General features: G+C 38.1%; 1 protein-coding gene across 3 annotated transcripts in view; it reads left to right on the top strand.

Annotated features, from left to right (window-relative positions):
* TULP4 (TUB like protein 4) overlaps positions 1 to 25,463 on the top strand; it is a 223,667-nt gene that overhangs the window by 30,843 nt on the left and 167,361 nt on the right. For 2 of the 3 annotated variants that reach the window (XM_012759592.3, XM_012759593.3), the window contains exon 2: positions 17,606 to 19,840. In XM_012759592.3, the coding sequence (XP_012615046.1) occupies positions 19,589 to 19,840 (252 nt within the window). In that variant the 5' untranslated portion in view covers positions 17,606 to 19,588. Of the gene's footprint in view, positions 1 to 2,411; positions 4,086 to 17,605; positions 19,841 to 25,463 lie in introns of those variants that run through there. The other variant, XM_012759594.3, reaches the window with a different exon arrangement.

Genomic DNA, 25,463 nt, shown 5'->3' with positions numbered 1-25,463 from the left:
CTACTTTAAATGACAAGTTCTTTCGCTTTCTTTAATAACCAAACCTCTCAGCATGGGATCCAAGGAAATGTGTCTCATGAGACTTTCTGTAGTAAGTGAAAAAATAAAATTTGGGATATTAGTAAATAGGCAATAACTGTTAGCAGGTTAATTAAGATCTTATTTGCAGTTCTGTTGTGGAGAACAATAAATCATTTTATTTAAGACCCTGTGACGTCCAAAGAAGTGTCATTCTGTGCAAGTATTGAGGGAGGGTAGGCCTCTGCTCAGAGATGTAGGAGTGTGCAGTTCGCACATACTTCCCAAATTGGAGTACATTGTCTCTTACTGAGCGTGAGTAATGACTGTAATAATCTAGGGAGATCTTTCTTCTAGAGCAAGAAAAACAACATGTTCTTAGCTGACAGTGGAAGGGTAAACATGACTCTAATGAATGCCTATTGCAGCGTTCTCTGGTCCTGAGCTCATCATGTATGCAGGGAATAGCAAGTCAATAGAGGTGGTCCCAGCGTGGTCCACGTAGGCCATAAGATCCCTTCCCCTAGCACTCTGTTTTTTACCTTGGAATATTTGGGAAATGATGGGTGCAAAGCAGCACCTCCTTCTCTGAAAACCTACTGAGGTGTTTCTCTTATGCAAATAGAGAGGGCCTAAATTATTAGAATCCACAAATGTTTGCTTGCCTGGCTTCTCCTGATCCTGAATGTCACTTATTTTTTTTGAGACAGAGTCTTGCTCTGTTGCCCAGGCTGGAGTGAAGTGGCGTCATCACAGTTTACTGCAACCTCAAACTCCTGGGCTCTAGTGATCCTCTTGCCTCAGCCTCCCCTGTAGCTGAGACTACAGGCATATGCTACCACACCCAGCTAATTTTTCTATTTTTTTGTAGAAACAGGTCTTGCTCTTGCTCAGGCTGGTTTCCAACTCTCGCCCTCAAGAAATCCTCCTGCCTTGGCCTCCTAGAGTGCTAGGATTACAGATGTGAGTCAGTGCGCTGGGCCTTGAATATCACCTCTAATGACCGCTCAGGGAAATGAGATTTCTTCATTGATATTAAAGAATATTAGAGAAAGTACTTTTGGTGTTGCAGCTCAGGTACTTAGTGGGTTAAATGACTTTTGTAAACTAGCCTGTGTAGCATTGATTTGTTTGTGACATTACTTCTTTAGAAATATTTATTCAGAGTTCTGAGCAACCGATTTACAAAAAGACTTCAACAACATAGTGTGTGGATTAATTGGGGAGGTTCGTATCAGGGCCACCACAAGCCAGGGCTGTCTTTCCGCAGTGGAGAGAACAGCTCCTCTTGCTTCTCCTCCTCTCACTGCTTCTGTTGCTTTTCCAGCTGCTGGAAGAACTCAGTGTGGGTTGTGTAGGAAGGTGTCTTGTTTCTAGCGTCACACTAGGCTTGGCTTTCTGGTGGCCTACAGAGTACCTTTTGGCTTTTGTGTGGATGCTGTCCCTCTGCACCTTAATTTAAATATCAGATCTTAATACCTACACACTTTTGGATGATTTTGGGGCTGTGGAACGTTCACTTCAGTGATGCAGGTATCCTAAAACTACCTGCACAACAATCCTAGGTGTGCAGGTGCTGGAGAGCTTCCTTCTCTTCTTTCTCCAGCAGTAGTAATCTTTGTGGTCTTCCTGGGCCATCTGAAGCTTGGCTTGAGGAAGCTCTGTTTTTGTTACTCAGAGACTGTCATTTCATCCCCCATCGTCTTATCCCTGGGGTGCTCTACACTTCTCTTGACACCGTGGCCCACCATATCAGGGCCCACACTCTGGTCTGTGTTGGGCTCCCTCAGCTGAGGCGGATGTGGGCTGCTTCCTCCGCCACCCTCCATCACAGGCAGGTGGCAGAGCTCTCAGGGATCTTGCATCTGTTGCCTGTCAGTCAAGTGCACTGCCCTCTGTTTGCTTTAGATGAAGTATTGGGGGAAGGCTGGGGGCCGTGTTTTCACAGCTCCTTTGAGATCCCTAAAGGCGTCCAGTTTGCACTGTGCTACAGTAAGCTGTATTGACGACATGACTTCATAAAGAAAACAAGTCTGGCACTGGATCTTTCCTTTCCATCACTTTGTTATGGTGCATTTTATAGCATTTAGAGTGGAAATACAGAAGAAAATGGTTTTTTTGTCCACATACTTTAAATGTAGAATGATCCAGCACTTTCCAAAAGAGTTTTTATTATTAGAAGTAAAAATTATCTGTACGTTCATGTTGATTAAATTGATTGAAATAATTTTAATTACATATGCTTAGATTGTTCCTAGAAAAAAAATGGAATGTTACTTTGATAATACTTTTTGTTTAATTTGAGAACATTTTTTTCTTTAGAACATGTTTTTACGTTACAAATTTAGGGGAATAGTTGCATTGACAATAGTGAAATTTTTTCTTCTTGATCATTTTACCTGTTGTATTAGTTTATCTTTATTTATTTATTTTTTTTAAAAATTATATTTTGAGACAAAGTCTCACTCTGTGGCCCCAGCTAGAGTGCAGTAGCATAATCATAGATCACTACAACCTCGAACGCCTGGGCTCAAGCAATCCTCCTGCCTCAGCCTTCTGAGTAGCTGGGACTACAGGCATGCACCACCATGCCCTGCTTATTTGTCTAGTTTTTGTAGATGGGATCTGGCTATGTTGCTCATGCTGGTCTCAAACTCTTGGCCTTGAGCAATCCACCCACTTCAGCCTCCCAAAGTGCTAGGATTATAGATGTGAGCCACGGCACCTGGCATATATTGTTTTTTAAATAATGCCAGCAAGTATTCTTTATTTGATCCTGATGTTTTCCCCCTTTAAACATCTAATTGTACTGGGCATGGTGGCTCACACCTATAATCCCAGCACTTTGGGAGGTGAAGATGGGAGGATCACTTGAAGCCAGGAGTTTGAGACCAGCCTGGGCAGTGTAGCCAGACCCTGTGTCTACTAAAAACTAAAAAATTAACCAGGTGTAGTGTTGCGTGCCTGTAGTTGTAGCTACTTGGAAGGCTGAGATGGGAGGCTCTCTTGAGGCCAGGAGTTTGAGGTTATAGTGAGCTATGATCATGCTACTGCAGTCCAGCCTGGGCAACAGAGTTGAGACCCTGTCTCTTAAACAAAAACCCCACCAAACACCTAATTGAATAAGTCCTTCTGGAGGGCCTCCTATATATAGGGCACTGTGGTAGGGCTGATGAAAGTAAGGAAATTCAGAGATAAGTCACAGTCTTTATTTAGGGAGCTTGCCTGAGTGAGGCCAGCATTCCCTTACGCAGACTCTGTGAGGATCCGGAATACTAGCTGTAGTTTTTGATAATCTGGAACAATTAATAATTATTCCGGATTTGAATCACATATGCTTTCTACCATCTAGTTTAAACTTTCAAAATATACTGTTAAATTTACAGATAAACTGCTTTAGTACTTATCCATGATTTTAACTCAAGTATGATATGAAAGAAGATATGTTCTTTGCCCTTGATTGCTAAATTCTGATCTTAATATTATGGGAAGAGACAGTAATACTGTGTTTGGTAGTAATACATTTGAAAGATACTTTCTGGTCTAAATATATGATATATATATACATTAACGAGGAAGGTCTTTAACACATGGCTTAACTTCTGCAAAAATTAGTTTCAAATGACTTCATCTAGTTTTAACTTCAGATAGTTATGTTATTATAAAAAAGAAGGAAAACAGATTCTGTCTCTTCTAGGCCCGTCATTTAACAATAACATAATTGGAAAAGTATCCTTGGCCTGTCTCTCCTCTTCCCCCAGGATGGTGTAGGTCCCCCATATTCTTACTGAGATATACAGCAGACTTATTCATTCTTTCCAAGAAGTTTTCAAAACAGCAGACAGCTGTGAACACTTGATCCATGTTTGGCTTGGAATTCAGCATGTGAACCTCTCTGCCTAGGCAGTCACTCCCTAGACCAGAGGGCTGTTACTTCAGAATGGTGTTGTGAAATGAGGTGATGCTGCTTTGTGACCAACCTAAGTGTGAGGTGTTAGCCATCTGGATGGACAGGAGATGTGTCACTGAGATGTGAGGGCTTCGCTTTCTCAAACACTGGGGACTTGGTAAGCAAGAAAATTGTGTATTTCTCAAATATTCTATCTCCATTTCCTTTTATTTATCAACTTGAATGCTGTTGTGAGTTGAGCCTCAGTGTGAATGTAATGTGAATGCATTTAAAGAAAGGAAATGTTATGCGTTATAAAATGAATAATTGAAGCCATGCCAAGTGCATGATACTATGCTTCTATGCCATTATATCTTTTTTATTGCTTTCTTATGTTCAATATTTTCAACTGGTTATTTATTACCTTTTTCTTCTTGCTTACTTAAAGTTATCTTTTCTTCATTTTTCTTCACCAGGAATCCATTTTCTTAGCTTTTTGGAGCAAATGGCTGCCTGAATATAGATTTTATTTTTCTTATGAAGCTCAGTTTCTTATAGAAATTCTTCAGTGAGATTAAAAACTTCTTCATGGCAAAGGAGAAAGCCAGCTAGAAGGCATCCCTACACAATTTGATATCCACCTTCAATAAGACCCTGCCTCAGTGCCTCCGCAGCTATGAAAACTGCGGGCTGTTGAGATAGAACTGAAGGCTTGGCTGTATGATGGCAGCTGTAGTTGGGTGATTAATTGAAGGTATGGTTGTGTATTTGAGGCCCTGAGCCACCTTCAGTTTGCAGGAGACAATCTTACATTCTAATGGTGCTTGAAAGATACATTCTTACCTTGCAGTACACATTTTAACTGTTTAAATTGGGAGACAAAGACGTCGTCATTTGTCATCTAAACGAGAAAGTTATACATTTGAAAAAAAGTAATACATTTGTCTATTTAAAAGCTGTTTTATTCATTGTTTTCCCACTGTGTAGCCTGGGTTGTTAGGGACTAAAATGTTTGTACAGTGAGTGAATAGGTGGACAGATGGAGGGATAAATAAATTTAGTTGGTCTTTATTTTTTTTTCAATTTTATTTAAAAAGAAATGAATAGCAGATACGTTAAATCTGAGGAAAAATAGCCATTTTGTAGCCTTTGTGCTCCCATTTCCTTGGGCAGGTACGAGGGGAATGGATTATCATATGGGGCCAAATCAGCTGCCTTACCTTGGGGGTGGGGTATTCTGGGAAGGATATTAAAAAGGCAGGATATTCAAAAAGAAGAAATAGCATCTCATTTGTTTCCATGCATTTTATGGGTATCTGAGACAGGTAATTCAGACTTTACTCCTAGGTTGATATTCTTGCCTTTTTTTATTTATAGAACTGGCCTAAATAGTGAAGTATTCTTCCCATTCTGGTTTTTATCCTTCCATCAGCCTAAAGTTATGACAGGGACAGGTGGTCACAATTCACACAGGTAAACAGGGAGATGCAGTGTTGAGCCTTAGAGCCCTTAGCTTGTTTGTTAATATTCTCGTTGAGAGTTATGATTTTTATGAAGAAGGGGAAGGACATGTTCTCTTGTCTGTTCTATTCATAGCATGTTTTGGACCACATTACCCTAGCCCTAAAATAATTGTTTTTACTGAGTTACTCATTAATGTTAAGCTTCTATTCATGTTGACTATAGGAAATAATTGTAGATCCTGTTTCTGCATTTGGTGAAATTGTTATAGTCATTATCCTTTATCTGATGGTTCTTCTATAGCACTTCATTGGTGAATTTCCTTAAAAATTCAATATTAGGAAAAACATCTTTCCTGGCTAACTAATAAGTTTCTTCATTTCTGATAATAAGATTTATGTAATCCATCCCGATTCTCTCTTTGTCCTCATCACAAGCATACTCAAGGCCAAGTTTTTTTTATGCTTAGTGTTAACATTTTTGCAGTCTTCTGTTTCTTAATTCTGTTTTTCCTTTTAAAAGTTATTATAAATAATGTTATTTTGTATGTGCTTTTAATAAGATACTTTAAATTTTCCTTGGAAAGAGTCATGTTTTTAACAGATTCTTTAAATTAACAGCACATATTCATTATTCATTAAGTACTTCCATTGAATTTATGCTTGTTGGTTCTATAACCTTTTCTCACTAACTCCAGTAAATTTTTCTTTTGTGTTTAGTCCTAGGCCAAGCTGAGTATCTCCAAATTTAGGTACACAAATACTATTCTATTTAAGATGTTAAGATTATAGTATAAGAACTTGAAGAAAAGAGAACTAATCTTTTATTTCTAAAAGCTTATGAATCCCTTCTGAGAAGCTGGATGATATAAATCATTGCCAAAACCCAAACCCATGTTCATTATCTCCAGCTATGATTATAGCCCTTAATTCAAATGTGGTTTAAGGGAAGGTTTGGATCATTATCTTTTTTCCTGCTACTCAGTGTCTACTCTTATTTGTGGTGACACTATTTTCTGGGAAGAACAGCTATGAGATTTAAATTCTGTAGTTAACTTTCTCATGTTATATTTTTGCAACTACTTAGGGCACGGCAGTATTCCCGAATCAACTGAATTTTCCCTGATGCTTTTTATTCTTGTTAGTGTTATCGTAATGACACCTGTGGGAAGCAGGCATCTGGATCCTATAGGAACACAGATATTTCTTGATGAACCCTGTTTCATGTCAACCCTTTCTCTGTTTAGAATTCTTTTAATTATTTCACGTACAGAACATTACATGAAAATCTATAGAGATAAGGGTCTGCACGTGCTAAGATACACTGGTGGTGCTGTGGATCCTTATCTGGCTTCACTGAGAGAGAGCCTCATTTTGCCAACTTGTAACTATCTTCTGCATGTGCTTATTGTTACAATAAAAGGAAATACTTTAAAAAAAATCTTGAAGCATTATGTCTGGCTACATTCAGTAATAATTCAATTAGAATAATAAATGATTCCAAGCCTTTGGTGGTGGTTTCTTTATTCTCCAATCTGTATAACAAAATTTTTGTGTAAAATGTAGCAAGAGTTGGCTTGTTCTTTGAATCTTAATGACTTTAGTATGCACAGCTGTTAATTTGTTTCCAGTAACAGAACATCCCCTTCATTCACCTTGTATCTTTCTATGTGGGGTTTCTTCCTATGTGCTATCTCCTCTTGAATTTGATTTAACTTTGTATCAATGTGCTTGTGCTTTTTTTGGGTGAGTTATATACACAAGTGATAATACTGTATTCTTAAACTATCTTCTTGGTGGAAATACCAGTAAAGATAATCATTATTTTCATTTATTTACCAGTCATCCTTCAGAACTAATTTTTGATATGCAGATTTGTCTTGACATTATGAAATAACTCCTGCCTCTCGCCTTCTGTCCCTACAGGCCTTTTCCTTGCATGTCAATGCCTCTTCCTCTCCAGCTAGTTCTAGCCTCTCTCTTTTTTCTTTACCCACTCTGGGAGTCTGTGGGATGTTCTCCCCTCTGCCTACTTATCTGGTTTCAGCTCTTGCTTACCTCAGGGATGGTTTCTAAAGCACATCTGAAGTTGAAAAGTGATAGGATATGAGCCCAGGAGTTGGAGGTTGCAGTGAGGTATGATGATGCCACTGCACTCCAGCCTGGGCAACAGAGAGACCCTGTCTCAAAGTGATAGAAGAAGGAAAACCTTCATGGTATAAAAACTTGGAAATACTGAGAAAGATACAACAAATATCACTTAAAAATTTTTGTCAGAAGAAAGTGACAGCAATCCACAAATGGTAGAAAGAAAGAGGAATGAGTGTTCCCAAAGGGTGAGAGAAAGAAGGTCTAAAACCAGAGTGGTAAGTGAGCACCGAGGGCTGGGGCCTGGGTCTTGGGGAGGCCAGATGAAGGCTAGGCTGGAAAACAAACAAAAAGCCTCTGAAATATTCCTTAGCAAAGTGAGTGGGCTGCTTCTTAACTTGAAATAAAAAGTCTCTCTTGAGACTATTGGGTTGGGGATTTGAATTTATGCTACCTGCATGGTCTGGTAACCCCCAAGCTGAGAGACTAATTTAAATACTTCTGAGTTGGCTATGCCCAGATGGACTTGGCAGAAATAAATGCAAACACCCTCTGGAGGAAGGCTACCCTCAGCCCACTAATTAAAAGCTCTGAATATGCTAACAACAAAAACATTGCTGGACATAGAAGGAAAGGAGCCACCATGAATGAGAGTCAGCTTAGAGTCAATTGTGATGTGCCATCTATGTCATTCATTCCTTCCTAAATTTTTTTATTGACTTCTCACTATATACTAGGTACCGTTCCCAGTGTTGTGGTTATAATGGCAAAACATTGTAGAGGAAATGAGTACTGAGATGTTGACCAGAGGATTTGGTACATTTGGCCTCAGGCCCCTGCCCGCTTTAGGGTTTTGAGTCAGTGCCAGAAAACGCTGGTGCTTTCCAGGTTCCAGTTTGAAAACTTCTGATTTATGACAGTTTCTTTATTTTACAAATGAAGAAACTGAGACCACAGTGGTTAAGTAACTTCCCTAAAGCATGAACCTCGGTTTCCTTGTCTGTAGAATGGGGACAGTATTTACCTCATAGGGGTCTGATGACCATTGGAAGGTTAACCAGCACATCGTCTGCCACAAACGCGTTGTTGTTTCTGTTCCATCCACTTTAATAGTCACAGATGGTGCAGGGACTGTTTCCCTAACTTCTGAGGAGAAATGCTTTTCTGTTGCTGGTGTGATTCCTCACGATCTTTGTTTGTTCAAGCCCATACAAAGTTCTATACTTTCATTTTTCACTGCTCTCTGATTATTTCATGTTTGTGAGTGTTGCCTTCTTAACACTGTGACCTATTTAAGTTTAGGCACCAGATCTTGTGTTTTCGTATTACCTTTATATTACCTAGTCTTGGACTGATCTCTTGGTAGCTGTTTTGTTTTGTTTTGTTTGAGATGTGGCCTCACTCTGTTGCCCAGGCTGGAGTGCAGCGGTGTGTGATCATAGCTCATGGTAACCATAGTATTGTCTGTGATTATTAAAGGGGTGGAGAAGGAACAATGACATATTTGGGGAAGATGATGTGCTGGTTAACCTTCATGGTCATAGCATCCCTGTGAGGTAGATATTAGCCCCATTCTAACTCCTGGGCTCAAGCCATCCTCCCGCCTCAGCCTCCTGTGGTAGATGTTTTATAGTATTTGTTTACGGTTGTTTGAGTAAACACAGTAGTGCCATTGTAATGAGGAAATGAAAATATTTCTGTCCAATAAGTCATCATGTGAGAGTTTTGACAAGGTAAGGAACTATTTTTGCTGGCTGTTTATAATGTAGGCATCTGTATGCTGCTCTCAGTCCCTGCTTGATGAGATGATTCCTACCTGGTTTCCTGCTGCAGTTTCCCTTATAGTCCGGGCCTGCTGTCTCCTTCCATGCCAGACTCGGTTGAGAGTGCTGCTCACCACATTGGGACTCTTTCAGTGTGCTGGAAATTGTTGAATAGCCCACAGCCACTTCGTGTTTGGGATTGGAAGTGCGTCCATTGTGTGGGCACTGGTCCATGTGTTAGGTTGTTCCTCTGCCGTCTTGCCCTGCCCTCTGGCCTAGATGGACAATTTGGGTGTGCCCTCAGTGTCTTCCCTGCCCATCTGTTGGTGAGGGCCGAGTGCTTCTGCTCACCATCGGAACCAGGAAGAAATCACTTGGAACTTGTCCCCTCCGTAGAGCCCGACTGCGGCTGGGCTATCGCCAGGGCTCTGTTCAGTTGCTGGCTGCATTTCAGCTCTCCATTTGAGCCCTTTCTATATGAAAAACATGAAAATGCCAGGGGATTATTTTTGCAAGTGAAAAAGATGGCAGCAGATGTGAAAACAGATTTACTCATCATGATGTAAATTGGTGTTTTGTTTTCATTTTAGTTTAACAATATATAGGTATTCATGAAAATATTTGGCTGTAAAAAATTAGGAAAATTACAAACTGCCATTGTCTGTTCCAATCTATTCAATTCAGTTTCTTTGGAAAGAATTTCTAATTGTAAGTTTAAAAATTTACTGAAATTTGTGCTAGTTAAGCTTTAAAAGTTTTAAGTAACAATCCAGAAGGCATTTTAAAATTCCGATTTACCATAATTGTACTTTCTTTGTACAGATAATTTTTAGGAAACGGAACATGGTAGTGGAAGTACAGTGCAAAATTGTTTCACTATGTCTTTTATTTTCTCTGGCAATTATTTCTACATTTTTTTCTTTTTTATGAAGGAAACTGCTTATGTTTTGTATTTCCTCTGTAGCCATGACCAGAAAGTAATTTTTTTTATTATACCTAAACTTTATTCTTATGTACATGTTAGTTTGAATTTTGTTACCATGTGTCTATGAAAAGATCTTTTCTTACTAGTAGTGTTCATAGTAAATTTCAGTGTGCGTGGTTATATCGCATAACCACCATGTAACTGTGGGACATTGGCAGGAGCTTGGAGATATTTTTAGCTACTTGGAACTCTTTATTATAAAGGTATTTATTAGTAATTCAAGACACATTTTATTATATAATTATGCTTAATATATTTACTGTCATCCAAGACTACAGTGTTTTAGATGACTGCAACTTAGCCTTTTAAGAGCTCCCAATTTTTATTTGAGCTCTTTCACAGAAACATTTTCTAAAATACACAATTTCCTTCTTAATTAGTAAATGGTAAATATAATAAGACCTGTAATTTACCATTCAGGGTCATCTCTATTTTTTTGTGAGGATGCACAGTGATGCTTGTGGAAGGGGTTAGAGTGTTGGGCTTCTTCCTACATATAATGGTAACTTATCAGCAAATGTTTATTTAGAATTATTTTCTAGGTCTGTTGATTCAGTGATGAAGGCCTTTCTTGTCCTCAGAAAGTTCACATTGTAGTAGGAAAGATAAATCAGGAAACAAATCGTAGGATACGATGGGATGTTTGCTGTGAAGAAAGGAGGTAGACTGGGAGTATATAGGTTTGAGATCCAGGCAGGTCTGGGTTCAGATTACAGGGTGAATGGAGTTGTATTAAGCTCCGTCTAGCACTTGTGTGGCCAAAGGTATGCATGGGTGAGTATTTATTTCTGACTGTGGCAGTGAAAAGACTTTTCTAGCATTTTACTGGCCTATAAAAGAATACAATTTATAACATCATTGGAAAAGCATTTTTATTCCTACATAGGGTCACTCATTCCTAGGGGAAATCATTTTTAACACCACGTACAAATAAAAGCACTTTTATTAAATTGGATGTACATTTATTGAATATCTAATGTGTGTGTGTGTGCGTGTGTTGTGTGTATGCACACACAGTGTGTTTGCTAGACGTCTTGATGACAGATGACAGGCGTTTAAAAGTCCTTACCCTTAAATAACTCCCAAGTTAGCAGGGTTGATTAGAGGCTCAAGTACCTATAATATGGTATAGAATTGAATGAGCAACTTAATAAAAATTTGCTGTGAAGATTAAGGAAAAGAAATCCATACCTACTGGGGAGGAGCTAGCAAGGATTTATGGAGTAAGTGGTTTTAAAGATGCATCATGAAAGATGGCTAACATTGGGGGAATTTGGGATGAGTGTTGTAATATGAGGGATTAGCTTGGGGATTGGTAGGAGCAGTAAGTGTACTTTGAAATAGCATAATTTTTAGAGGACAGAGGTGAAAGATGAGGCCACAAAGATACCTGTGGGGCCATTCTGTGAAGTGCCCTAAACGCCAGGCTCAGGAGGGTGTTGTGAGGCAGTGAATGTGATCAGGTGACTGTTCTGAAGGTGACAAATGGTATTATTGCAGCTGTCCTTTAGCCTGATGGTAAAATGGGTGAGTGGTAATAAAGGGGTGGTAATTGGTTAGTGCTAAGAGCATTGAAATTTTTTGAATTCTGGTTTCTGCACTTAATGTGCTGGTGGACTTTAACTTCAGGCAAGTTGCTTAAAACCTTTCTGAGCCTAAGTTTTCTCATAGAGAAAATAGTAATAATAATTCCTTCTTTTACTTGACTGTCTTAAATGACATAACATTTGTGAAATGACCTTTATTATTGTATGTGCATTCGTTTGGGATTTCAGCCTAAGTGGTTTTCTTCCTTTCTAATCTTCCTGTACGTTTTATTTCTTTTTCTCATTTGACTGTGCTGGCCAGGACCTCCTGTAGAGTGTGACAGTAGGGTTCTCATCATCCTACTCTGGTTAGGATTTCTAGTACAGCGTGATATAGATACTCTCATCTTGTTTCACTATTAAATATGTTTGCTATAGATTGTCGGTAAATATCCTTTATCAGAATAAGGAAGTTTTCTTCCTAATTTGGAATTTATAAAAAGTGAGTGTTGAATTTTATCATATACTTTTTGTGTTTGTAGTGTGATGATCTTTTCCCCTCTCTTTAATATTTTAGTTTGATAAATTATAGCTAATAAATTATACTTCAAATTAATGGATTTTCTAAATCTTAAATTACCCTTACATTTCTGGGATGAATCCATTTGATCACAGCCTCTTTTCTTTATACATTACTGGATTTGCTAATGTTAGGATTTTTGTCTTACTCATGAGTGATACCAACTTTAATTTTCCATTCTTGTACTCTCCAAATCTTTTTTGGGTTTCAAGGTATAATAACCTCATAGAATTAGTTGTCGGTGTTACTACTTTTTCTATATTCTGGGTGAGTTGTTACTGCAGTGATTTGTTCTTTGAATGCTTGGTAGAACTTGTCTGTAAAATATGTGCCCTGGTGTTTTCTTTGTGAGATTTTTTTTTTTTTTTTAGAGATGAGGTCTTGCTATGTTGCCCAGGCAGGTCTTGAACTCCTGGCCACAAGTGATACCCTAGCCTTGGTCTTGCAAAGTGCAAGATTACAGGTGTGAGCCACTGCTCCAAGCCTGTGGGATGATTGTAAACTACTGATTCATGAGTTAGTTTTGTTAAATTGTGGTTCTTAGGAATTTGTCCATTTCATGTTATCAAATTTTATAGCATTAATTTGTTCACAGTATTATTTTATTTTAAAGTTCACTGTGTGAACTCTGTAGCTATACCCCCCTTTTTATTTCTAGTATTCATTTGTGCTGCTCTCTCTTCTTTATTTGGTCAGAGGTTTGTGTCTTTAATTACTTTTTGCAAAGAATGAATGTTTGGCTTTGTCTAGCTTCTCAAATGTTTCTTTTTATTTTTTTATCATCTCCTTCCTTTATTTTTTGGTTTATGGTGTCATTTTCTAACTTTTTAGCTTGAATGTTAGCACCTTAATTTATAATATTTCTTCTTTTCTAATGTCAGCATTTAAGGCAATGAATTCCCTATAAAATACTGCTTTTGCTGTAGCCCCCAAATTTTGATATGTAGCATTTTAATTAATATCCAGTGTTTTAAACTTTACATTATGATATTTTTCATTTCACAGGTTATTTAGAAGTGTGTTTCTTAAGTTTTTAAAATTTCCCAAAATATGGGGTTTTATAATTTATATTTTTGTAATTGATTTTTAATTTAATAGCTTTGTAGTCATGTAATATGGTCTGTATGACATTTATGCTTTGAAATATGTTGAGAGTCACTTGACATAGTAAATTTTTTTAATGTTCTTGTGTTCCTGAGAACAGTATACATACTCTGATTGGATGCAAGATTCTATATGTGTGCATCAGAACCAAGCTTGTTATGTTCACATCTTTAGATCTTTACTATTTTTCTTTACTTGATCTGTATGTAATTAAGATTGCTGATTGAAATCTCCTGCTTTGATGGTGAATAACTCACCATCAGATGTGAATAGCCACATCAGTTTTTGATTTGTGTATTTCAGTGTTATTTTATTAGGTATTTATCAGTTTAGAGGCACAATATGTTCCAGGTAAATGGTATTTATCACTGCATGGTCCCCTTTATTCTTTATTCTATAACAACTTTTGCCTTAAAATGTAGTCTGGTTAGCTACTTCAGATTTATTTTGTTTTTTTTGTATACATGGCGTATCTTCTTTTCTTGTACTTTTATTTTCATTTTTAACGTGATCTTAGGTTTTTGGTATGTCTCTTGTGAGAGCATGTAACTTTTTTTCCTTTATTGTATCTGATAGTCTTAACTGGCAAGTATAGGTCTTTTAATTATTAAGATATCGTGATTACTGCTACATTTACACTTCTACCATGTTTTAAAAAGATTTTATTGATATATAATGTTTGTACATACTTACAGGGTACATGTGATATTTTGATACAAACATACAATATGTAATGATCAAATCTGGGTAATATGTGGGAATATCCATCACCTCAAACATTTATCATTTCTTTGTGTTGAGAACATTCCAAATCTTTTCCTCTAGCTATTTTGAAATATACAATAAATTATTGTTAAATATAGTTGTCCTATTGTGCTACCAAATACTAGATCTTATTCCTTCTATCTAACTGTATTTTTTTTTTTTTTTTGAGACAGAATCTCGCTTTGTTGCCCAGGCTAGAGTAAGTGCTGTGGCATCAGCCTAGCTCACAGCAACCTCAATCTCCTGGGCTCAAGCAATCCTCCTGCCTCAGCCTCCTGAATAGCTGGGACTACAGGCATGCGCCACCATGCCTGGCTGTTTTTTTCTATATGTACCATCTCTCTGAATCCAACTATCCTGCGTCCTTCATGTCAGTGGTATCATACAGTATTTGTCTTTTTGTGACTGGCTTATTTCATTTGGCATGATGTCCTTAAAGTTCATCTATATGGTAGCATGTATGAGAATTTTATTCCTTTTTAAGGCCAAATAACATTAATATTCCACTGTGTGTGTATGTATTATATATACACACATGTACGTATATACATACACACACCACATTTTGTTTACTGATTTATCCATTGATGGGCATTTGGGTTGTTTCCAACTTTTGGCTACTGTGAAACATGCTGCTGTGAATATTGGTGTACAAATATCTGTTCAAGTTTCTGCTTTCAATTGGGTAGTTGTTTTTTAATCATTTTATACAAACGTCCCCCCACCACTAGTGTTGATTATGATATTCTTATCCCTCAGAAACCTGTTAATCAGTTACCATCCTCATTTTCTCATTCTCATGAGAAAACAAGGCAGAAAGAAGGGAATTGAAGTCTCCAGCATCACCTATTTCTATTAATGGTAGCACTAAAATTGGCACCAGTCTTTTAGTAATTAGGATGCTATGATCTTTTTTGTTGTTAGGTTTTTATATCTGTTAGACATAAAGTAGCATGCCATTTTTTCTTAAAACATCTGTTGTATTTGTCTAGCATATATGGTGCTTTGTCATTTTAAAAATATTTTTAAAGTTTGGTTAAAAACCATAATAATATATACACAATGAAACACTTTGTGCTTTTACTATGGAAATTTATCCTGTATACCTTACTGTAAGTGGTATTTAAGGTTTACATTTTAGGGAGTTAGTGTATTTCAGTGGTTTTCAAACTTTTTTGGTCTCAGAGCCCATTAAAATTATTTTGGTCTCAGAGCCTCTTAAAATTATTGAAGACTCAGAGCTTTTGTTTATGTGAAGTATCTATTGATATTTACCATATTAAAATTAAAAGTAGGAAATTTAAAAATATTCCCTAATTCACTTAAAAATAAACCCATTAAATGTTATAAATAATACTTTTTTAAAAAATAACTATTTTTTGTAAAATTACAAAATTTACTAAGAATGTATTATTTTACATTTTGGCAATTATTTTTAATGTCTGACTTACTCAAAGATTGCTAGATTCTCATATTTGCTTTTGCATTTAGTCTGTTGCAATCTTTTGTCTTTGTTGAAGTGTATAAAGAAAATTCTGCCTCATACAGATATGTAATTGGAAAAGGAAGGAGTATTTTAATAGTCTTTCCAGATAATCATCGATATTTTTCTTTGATACTACACCAAAACTCAACATGTGGTAGTTTTTTAAAGGTTCATTGCAATATAAAATTTGAAATATGAATTTTTTATACTTGGTTACATTACAATCCATTTGTCTTTCTTGTACCTCAAATGATGTTTTACTCCAGTACGGTTTGTATAATCATTGGTCATTTGGAAAAATATTGGTTCACCAAGTATGTGAATCTTCCAAATATTGATACACAATGAAATATGAAATACAAAATCAAAAATTCACACTTATTACTATCACCCCTAGTTGCATGAGGAATGTCTTTAAGTTTTGGGGAGCTAGTTAAGCTCATAGTGACAGATGCTGGTTTTCCAAAATTCTAATTTTAACTTGAAAGCTCAGATTTTATCATTGACAACAAATACTGTCAGTTGTTTTCCTTAAAGTGACCAGCTTATTTTGTTTATATTCAGGAAAACATCTGCCAAGTACCCAAGCCAGAATAACCATAATTTATCATTTATTTTTTCCAGTAAACATGGTATTCCATGAAAAAAGCAAGTAGTTCATTTTATAACATAAACAGTATAGCACAAGTGGTTTTTTTCTCAGGGTTAACATGGTAGGTACTTCAGTAATCAGCAGTAGTGTTTTATGTGTATTTACTATTTTAGGACACAAAATATTAAAAAGCCACGTACTCAGGGTCAATATTTAATAAAAGTAATAATTTTTACAGCTATTTTAAGGCCATATTCTTAAAGGAAGCTGGCTTTTTTTTTTTTTTTAATCCATGACTACTGGTAATAGGTACCCTTACCTTGAGTCCTGGTAAAGAGCTGGCAGTTTGACCCATTGTTGCTTTTGCACCATTAATACAAATGTTAACACAGAGAAGAAAGCAAATAATGTCTTAGTATTACTAGGAAAGTAGTTTTTATATTAGAGTCTTGCTGGGACTTGATGCCAGAGGCCAGTGGTTCTCAAAGCCTGGTCCCCTCACCAGCAGCATTAACATCTCTTGGGAACGTGTTAGAAATGCAAACACCTGGGCCCTACTTTGGCCCCGCAGTGTCCAGTACTCTGGGCTGGGGCTGGGCTCTCTTTCAGCTAGCCCTCCGGGGGACTGAGAGAATCACTGCTTAATTTCAGAAAGGTTGCTCTGAGTGCCTTCTGGAAAGGGGGCTTAGATGGAGAAGTTAGGGACAGAATCTTTCGATATTTGTAGGGGATGTGATGCGGCCTGGACTTCAGGCAGTAGGAATGAATACAGGATGGATTTGGTAGAGATAGATTCTCTAGGACTGTACTGCTAATAGACAACTTAAAGCCAAGAAAATAGCTGTGCTTTGCTCTGTGACCTGCCAGTATGCCAGGGATGGAGAGATTTTAAAGGCCCTTGCTGCTTTGTGTCTTCAGGGAATATCTTTTACTGATAGTGAAGAAAATCAATCCAGATAACTTGCCTGAGCCTCTTGAGTCTCCTTTTTGAGGATGTCTGCTTAAACAGTGACCCTGGCCTCTGGAAGGGTAAAGTTGTACACTAAGGGCCCAGAGTCTTAGCGTGGTGCAGAATAGCAGTAATGATTGCACTCAGATATGCCCAGCCACTGATAAATGTAATATAGCGGTACAGCGCAGTCAGACCCCTTGTGTTGTGTTGTCTTGAAGTTGGTAAGGCGTATCCTTTTACTATTGAACGTTATCAATCAGTGCAGTCTGTAACTGCATTTGATAGATGTAAGTGTAAAGATGGGTGTCCAATTGCAATTTCAGCAATTATTCTGTCAGAGCCTTCATTCTTCAGTATTTTAAAGTTCTTTTATTTTATATCCTTTTTTGTTTTACAGATTTGTAAGACTCCAGGGCCTTCTAGCCGTGAATAATCTGATGGTTCCTGAAGTGACTAGGCAAACAGATGCTTCTCGTGCCAGTTGAAGAATGTGTGTCTATGTATATTTAAAACCTTCTTTCTATACATACACATTTACACGGGAAGACAGGCTCATTCTTGTGTACACTTGAGAGTTTTACAACTGATGAAAATTAATTTAAGAATCACATTGAGCAACTCGACACCACTGGGCTCAGGAGCCTGGGGAGAAAACTACATCACTTGTGGCCAGTTTTCCATATGGTCTTCACGGGTAAAGAAAGTCTGCAAAAAGAAGAAAAAAATTTGCACAGATTAAGCCTCAAAAATACCTCTCCAGTTCAAAGAAGGAACGAAGTGAGAAGGTGACTGAGAAAGAAGCGTGATTTGAAACGTTGCAGTGTGATTGTGCAGTGCTTTCTGCACTTTTGTTTTACAGTTGGTTTGGTAATTTGGACAGACTTTGAAATTCTGGACTGAAAAGTAACTCTTACGGTGGTTATGGCTGGAGGAAAGTAAGTTCAGGTGTGATGGACAAGTTTGAACAATGAACTGATTCCTTTGCTTATTTTAGTTAACTGTATTCAAGAAATTTTAATTTATTATTTCCAATTTCCTCTCCTGCATCTATAGGATAATATCTTAAAAGACCAATTGAAACAGATAACTACAAAATAAATATCAAGGAAAATCCAAGCAAAGCTTCCTTTTCCCTGGACTACAGGTGTGGTGTTTGGAGACGGTCTCTGAATGTGCACACAGGAAAGCACCCGCCGGCAACACACGATCACTCTCCAGGGAAATAGTGAGGGGAGAATCTGACTCTGGCTTGTGTTTTTGTTTTAAGAGATTATTTTCCCTGTTGAGTCCAAGAAGACTTGCCCATGAGAGAAAGATTACTTGATGGACTTAATTCTGAGATTAGTTTTTTTCATCAAGATGAAAAAATACTGATCTTTAGGACAAAAAAGGGGAAAAATAATTAGGGGAGTGAGGAAGGAGACAGGCGGAAGAAACAGAAACCTGCAGCGTGGCTGTGTTTTGTCAGCAAGAGGCTTTAGGACTCACCCACGGCAAATGCTGGGACCACTTTAAGAGCCTCAGAGCATCCTGCCTCTGTTGAGTGAAGGGCCTTTCTTTCCAGCCTCTATGGCACTGAGGGGTGCTTCGGCTGGCGGAGGAGTGGTCCGATGGAGCCCTGCGTTCCCCGGGGACACAGGGCCATGCTCTGAGGTGGGGTGCTTCTGGTTCTGAACAGCAGAGAAAGTCTTTTTTTCTTCTTAAAAATTGGACTGTTGTCTGCACAAACTCTGGTCTGTTTTGCACGGTTTGTGTGCCTTTTTTTCCCTTTATGCAATCTTTTTCAGCTTTAGCAGCAGAAATTTGTCTAGTTCAGAAAACATATTAGAGGGTGGCTTCAGAAGAAAGATGATCTTGTGTGTTCTGTATCTGCATCCAAACTTTTGAGGAAGAAATTCCAGCTAGAGGGATTCTTAAAGCCTTAAGTTACTTGAAATCTATGTATTTGCAACCCTTTGTCTCTGGAATCACATTACACTAAACTGGAATCTCAGGCTGAATGAGAATAACCAAGTTGAATAAAAAGAAGAAAACTCTGTTTCCTGATCACCACTTACTAACGATGCTCTTTCCCCAAAGGATCAGCACGTTCTTCCTCTAAGGACTTGAAAATAAAAATGGACCCCATTTTTTTAAGCATTACCTTTTCTTAGCAGACTGCCATCCATCTTTTATAGAGGAATTTTTTCACTATGCATTTGGTGGATCTTTATAAAACACTGACCTTCTAATTAGATTCAGGTCAGTCTTAATTAAAGGGGGAAAAAAGCAACGCAAGGCAACCACAAAAATAAAATAAATAAACCAATGAAAGAAATTGGTTGAAATATCTCAGCATTGAGCATTACTTTTTAAGCAAAACAGTTCATTGAGAAAAAGTATGTATGCAGCGGTGGAACATGGGCCTGTGCTTTGCAGCGACTCCAACATCCTCTGTCTGTCCTGGAAAGGGCGCGTCCCCAAGAGCGAGAAGGAGAAGCCAGTGTGCAGGAGACGCTACTACGAGGAAGGCTGGCTGGCCACAGGCAATGGGCGCGGAGTGGTCGGGGTGACTTTCACCTCCAGCCACTGCCGCAGGGACAGGAGTACTCCACAGAGGATAAACTTCAACCTGAGGGGCCACAATAGTGAGGTGAGCTGTGGTTTTGTTTCACTTTTTGTCTGGCTACTTGCAGTGGTCTTTTTGAGCCCCCCATGGACTTGAAACTTCCTTTGCTTCAGTTTCTAAGTCTTGCTGCTAAGTGAGACTTTCATGCCACGAGTTCTGTCTCCTGTGCTCCAGTGAAAAGATCCTAAGGCATACGCAGTTCAGGGAGGGTCTGTCCCTCCTTGAGTGAGTGAGTCATTTCCCCTCCCACCCCTGCTCTCCTCATCCTGTTGCCACTGCCTCTCTGGATGGGGTCAGGCAGTGAGAGGATGCCCAGCAGTAGGGAGGCCAGGGCGCTTTCTGACCAGCGTGGAGAGTTGGCATAGAGGATCCTAACTAACCTGTCCTGCTCTGAATCTCCATGGTAAAGAGCTGTCCCTGCTCCATGTAAGACTGACAGTGTGAAAAATGAAAATGATGCCCACTTCCCTTGCACAGTCAACATCTGCATTTCTTTGGTGATATTTTTAACACCTGGCTTGTATTTCTTATACTTGGAAGTGAAAGAACTCATTAATTGGACAAGAGCCATAGTTTTTCACATCTGTAGGGTGTATTATATTGAGGTTATCATGCTGTGTATTTGTACATATAGATTTCTCTGGACTTTTAAAACATGAACAGTGGCATTATCTATGAAATTCATTTAACCAACACATATTGAATAATGTGTGTTAGCCACTGTGTTTAAAAGAAGAGCATGGTTGATAATTTCTTGCAAAGGTATACTTGTATAGTACTTGACAATATTCATGTTTCATTGTTTACTAGCTTATTTGGTGTTTTCTTATGAGAAATCCATAACTTTTTCAGGCACCTTAAAATGTCATTATATGGTAATTGAGTAGCTATTGTAAAGGAGCAAGAATATTTTTGAAGCATATGTCTTAGTTCATTTGGGTTATTATTTTAAAAAATTCCATGAACTGGGTGGCTTACAAACAATAAAAATTTATTTCTCACAGTTCTGGAGGCTGAAAGTCCGAGATTAGGGTGCTGGCATGGTAGGGTTCCGGTAAAGGCTGTCTTCTGGATCGCACACAATGACTTCTCCTTGAGCACAAGTGTCTCTGGGTCCTCTTATGGGGGCTTTCACTGATCTCACTTGTGAGGGCTCTGCATACTGTTAGTTTGTCCGTTTGAATTGATGTTAGTTTTCCATTGAGGGAAGATGCCATAGTTTTTTTTATTCTCTTGTTGATGGGCATTTGGATTGCTGCCAGTTGTTGGCTATTATGACTAATGCTGCTGTGAACACTTGTGTGCACGTCTTTGTGTGGACCTCCTACACGTGCATAAGATGGAATTTCTAAGTCATAGTGTTGCCATGCATTTAGGATTAGTAGAAATTGCCAGTTTTCCAAAGTGGTGGTTCCATCTTATACCCTCGGTCAATGTATAAAAGTTTCACTTATAAAGCCAGGAGTATTTTGAGATTCTTTTTTCCAGCCTGAGTTTAATTTACTGAGAAATTTCTTTTGAATTCGAACTTTTTCTATTTCAAAAGCAGTGGTTTTATGCAAGGAATTATTTTACAAATGCTTCTGAATGTAATACAAAGGTTATGTACTTACAGACACATATATACATATGTGTCTGTACTCGTGAAGTGAATACACTTTTAAAAGATATTTTTTGTTGGTATGTAACAAGTTAGCAAAGACTTGATGGCTTAAAGCATCACCCATTTCTGGTCTCACAGTCCTGCTCCTGGTATGGTATATCTGGGGCCTCTGCTCAAGGTTGGGAAACATTGTGCCAACTGAAACTGTGAGCTCCTCTGAGGCTCAGGTGCTCTTCCAAGCTCATTTAGGTTGTTGGCAGAAATCAGTTCCTTATGGTTGTAGGACAAGCTCTTGAGTCCTAGAGGCCTTCACCACTCCCTGCCATGTGGCTCTATCCACAACATGCAGTTTACTTCTTCAGGGCCAGCAGGAGAGCATCTGCTGTAGCTTCAAAAACTTTCTGACTTTCCATCTCTGAAAAAGGGCTCTACTGAGGAGTCTGTGCTCATCTCCACTCCAGGGAAGAAGGTTCCACAGGGTATGCACACCAGGGGATGTGATTTTAGAATTCTTCCTACCACAAAAGAGAGGATTATAACATGGACAGTGATCTGGCTGTTTCACTATTGAAACTATTTTGTATGATTTTTGCACTTGGCATTTTTACTTTTAGTTATTTCTATTCTTCATATTAGAATATGTTCCATTTATTGAATCCCTGACAAGTAGAGTGACCAACTGTCCTGATTTCCCAGGATGTGGGACTGTCAGTGCTAAAAAGCCAGGGAAGTCCCAGCCAAACTGAGATAGTCGGTCATTGTACTGCTCAGTGCCCAACTTGGTGTGGGTATCAAGCGTCTTCCAGCTTAGTTAGCACTGGTTCACAGCAGACTTGTGGGATGATATCATTATTTCCATTTTACAGGTAAGAAAACTCAGGCTTATAGATGTTAAATGACTTGCCTAAATTCATGGAATTTGTACGGAGAAGAACTGAACTTGATTCCAGAGTGCTACTATTTTCCTTCAACTTATCTTTATGTTCTTAAACCTTGTGTTAAATGTGAGTCCACAGTTACTTATCTGCAATTGTGAGATCTAAGGACTCTGAAAATGGAAAGTTTTTGTATAGCTGATTGAATATATAAGACTTGACCTGAACCGATATGAAGCCACTGGTTGTCTTTATCCCATCACTTCACCTGCAGAAATACTTAAGTTTTATTATGAGGAAGTTGGATAATTAATAGAATCTGCTTTGTATTACTTTTCTAAAATTTAAACAATTCTGAATTTTAAAACTTATCTGTCTGCAAGGATTTTTGAATCAGGGATTATGAACTTGTATCTTTATTTAAAGAAATCATGAAAGAAAACCTCAGGTTTTATTTTTATTTTTTCATTTCCAGGAAGAATAACATTAACTCATCTTTATCCATTGCTTAGTTACCTTGGCTTCACTCCCCTTCTAGCCCAATGAGCAAAAATCCCTTTGTCCCCACCAGACATGCCTTAAGAACTCTATTGAAAGAACTGTTGTTACAAGATTTCTGTTATATTTCTGACCATAGAACATAACCAAATTGCAAATGTCAGATCTAGTAATCTGCTAATCTCACAACTGAATTAAAAAGGAAAAAAAGCTGAATAAAAGATAATTTATTTACAGGTAATACGTAAAACCTGTTTTATATTATGTAGTATTTAACAAATGTTATTTCTTAACATTTTTTAAGTTATAAATTTATTCAGTTAGATAAATTGAATCTGAAATTAAATACTGTTATAAATATTTGTGTCTAGCCTTCTAGACTAGTTTGCCATTCTTATGTGTTCTGTTGTTAGAAGCTTGCAGTAAAACGGTGTCAGCTATATTTATTTGCTAGGGTGAAACATGTAGTAGGAGAATTCTTAACCTGTAATAAATAGCTTCACATTTGGTAAATATGCTAATGATTCTAGTCAAATGATCAAAATATGCCCCCCTAAAAGCTCTTTTCATAAAACAAAAAAGAACCACTACCACAAAAGACAACAGACCAAACCAATTTTTCCTGAATTAACTTTACATGGCTTTTGTGGGCAGAAAAAAAATATCCTTTTGCCAATATCTCTCCTGAAAGCTTTGATAGCAGTGTTGTGGGAGAGGGATAGTTGTGTGCTTACCTACTGAAGCTCCAAGGAGGAGTCTTCATGACTGGTTGAGGAGTGATGCTTTCTTATTTGCCCTTTTACTATAAAGTGTGGCAATGATTGAATCATTTAATAAAGGTGAGTCTTTTCTTTTAAAAGAGTCTTCAATAGGTGGGCATGTACATCATGCAAAATGATTATTATGTTCCAGAATGAAGATTATTTCAGAAAATAATTTGGGAATGTTTTTCTTCTAGAAAACAATTTCTTATAGATGTCATGTAAATTAGTCAAGGTTAGTACTGATTTTTGTTTAAGGGGATTGCCTTAAGAGTAGATAAGCAGTCACATGTGTTTGGAATCAGTTTTGTGATAGGGACACGTTGCTGTGGCAATGACCTCACCTGAATTGTTGGATTTGGTGATGGCTCCTCTGAGATGCTTCATTTGATCCCCCCACCTCTTTCTACTCTGAACTGACCTGGTTGCACTGATAATGCTTCACTGTGGATACTACCTGCCTACATGGTTCGGTAAAACTGTCTGGAAAATCTGTCTGTACTTTCAGTCTTCACTTCCTCACTTCCATTGTTTAGAATGTCACTCACTTTTTAAAAAAATTCTTTAACTCTTTAGTCCACTTCAGTGTGGGTTCTTTCCCTGCCCCTCCACTGAGCTGGTTGCCTTTCCAGCGACCTCACATTGGTAAACTCTCAGGTCTCTACTGTACCGATGTCTCGGCAACACAGAAGGGCTGAAATGTTGTCTTCTGTCACTGTCCAGGACACCAGGCTCTCCTGGTTTTCCTGTTATTCTTGTGGCCTCTACTCTCCACCTCCTCTGCTGGTTCTGCCTTTTAAGTGATAGAGGGTGCCCAGCATGCATACCTTCCTAGATTCTCTCTCTCAGCTGGCTTTAAACCCACCTACCTGTATGCTGATGACTCCCAAATTTGTATCTGCCTGCCATCTCTGTCTAGTTGTACACTCCATTCTCCAGCTTGATATATGAAATGGGAAACTGGACATGAATCAAGAGGCCTCTTGGGCTGTAGGTCCCCCAGACGGAACAGAACTTGTTTCCCCTGCCCCTTCAACCACCAAGCCGGTCCCACCCTCTTATCCTCTCCATTTCAGTAGATGGCCCCAGTCAGTCAAGCTCAGGAATCTCTCTGGGCTCCCCTTGTCCCCAGATCCGTTTATTAGCAAGATCTCCCGCCGTAGCTGACCTCAGAGTCATACCGGAAACAGGCCCCCTGTTCTCCTCCTTTAACCTGAGTTAGAGATAATTCATTAGTGATTTTGGCATTACTGACTCACTTTATGTGGCTCTTCAGGTAAAGCAACCATCTCTCTTTATTTATGTGAACATATCTTAGCATGTTAAGTGACCATATCTGTCTTGTTTCCTTTCTAGGTATTAGCTTTAAGTATTCCATTTTAGGAGGTCTGCCTCACTCCACTTAGGTACATTGAATCTAGAGAGGGTGTAGTCAGTGGAGAAAAGACACCATTAAGATCACCTACAGGTGGTAATAGGGGTGTGAGAAGCTCAGGGCTACATTGTTGAATGTTTGTGGCTTTGGTGATATGACCAGCAGATTTCAAACTGTACAGTATTTGAGATATGAATTGCAAAATTACAACCCTTTTCCTATATGGTTTAAGTCCTCACTTAATGTCGTTAGTAAGTTCTTGGAAACTGTGACTTTAAGCAAAATGATGAACTGTATAATGAAACCAGTTTTACTGTAGGCTAAGTGATATAAATAAGAGTAGAGTTACTGTGGCATACAGTCTATCATTTCGCTTAAAGTTGCAGTTTCCAAGAACCTCTCAACGATGTTAAATGAGGACTTTCTGTACTCTTTGCAGATAAACTTACTGTATTGAGTGAAATGTATAATGGCAACTTACCTAATTTTATATCCTGGAAAGAAATTTAAACCAATAAAACATACCTACTAGAAT

Source organism: Microcebus murinus, chromosome 5 (genome assembly GCF_040939455.1).
Source record: "Microcebus murinus isolate Inina chromosome 5, M.murinus_Inina_mat1.0, whole genome shotgun sequence".
In the NCBI taxonomy this organism is placed as follows: Eukaryota; Metazoa; Chordata; class Mammalia; order Primates; family Cheirogaleidae; genus Microcebus; species Microcebus murinus.
The sequence above is the reverse complement of the archived record's forward strand: the minus strand, read 5'-3'. Positions and strand labels throughout refer to the sequence as shown.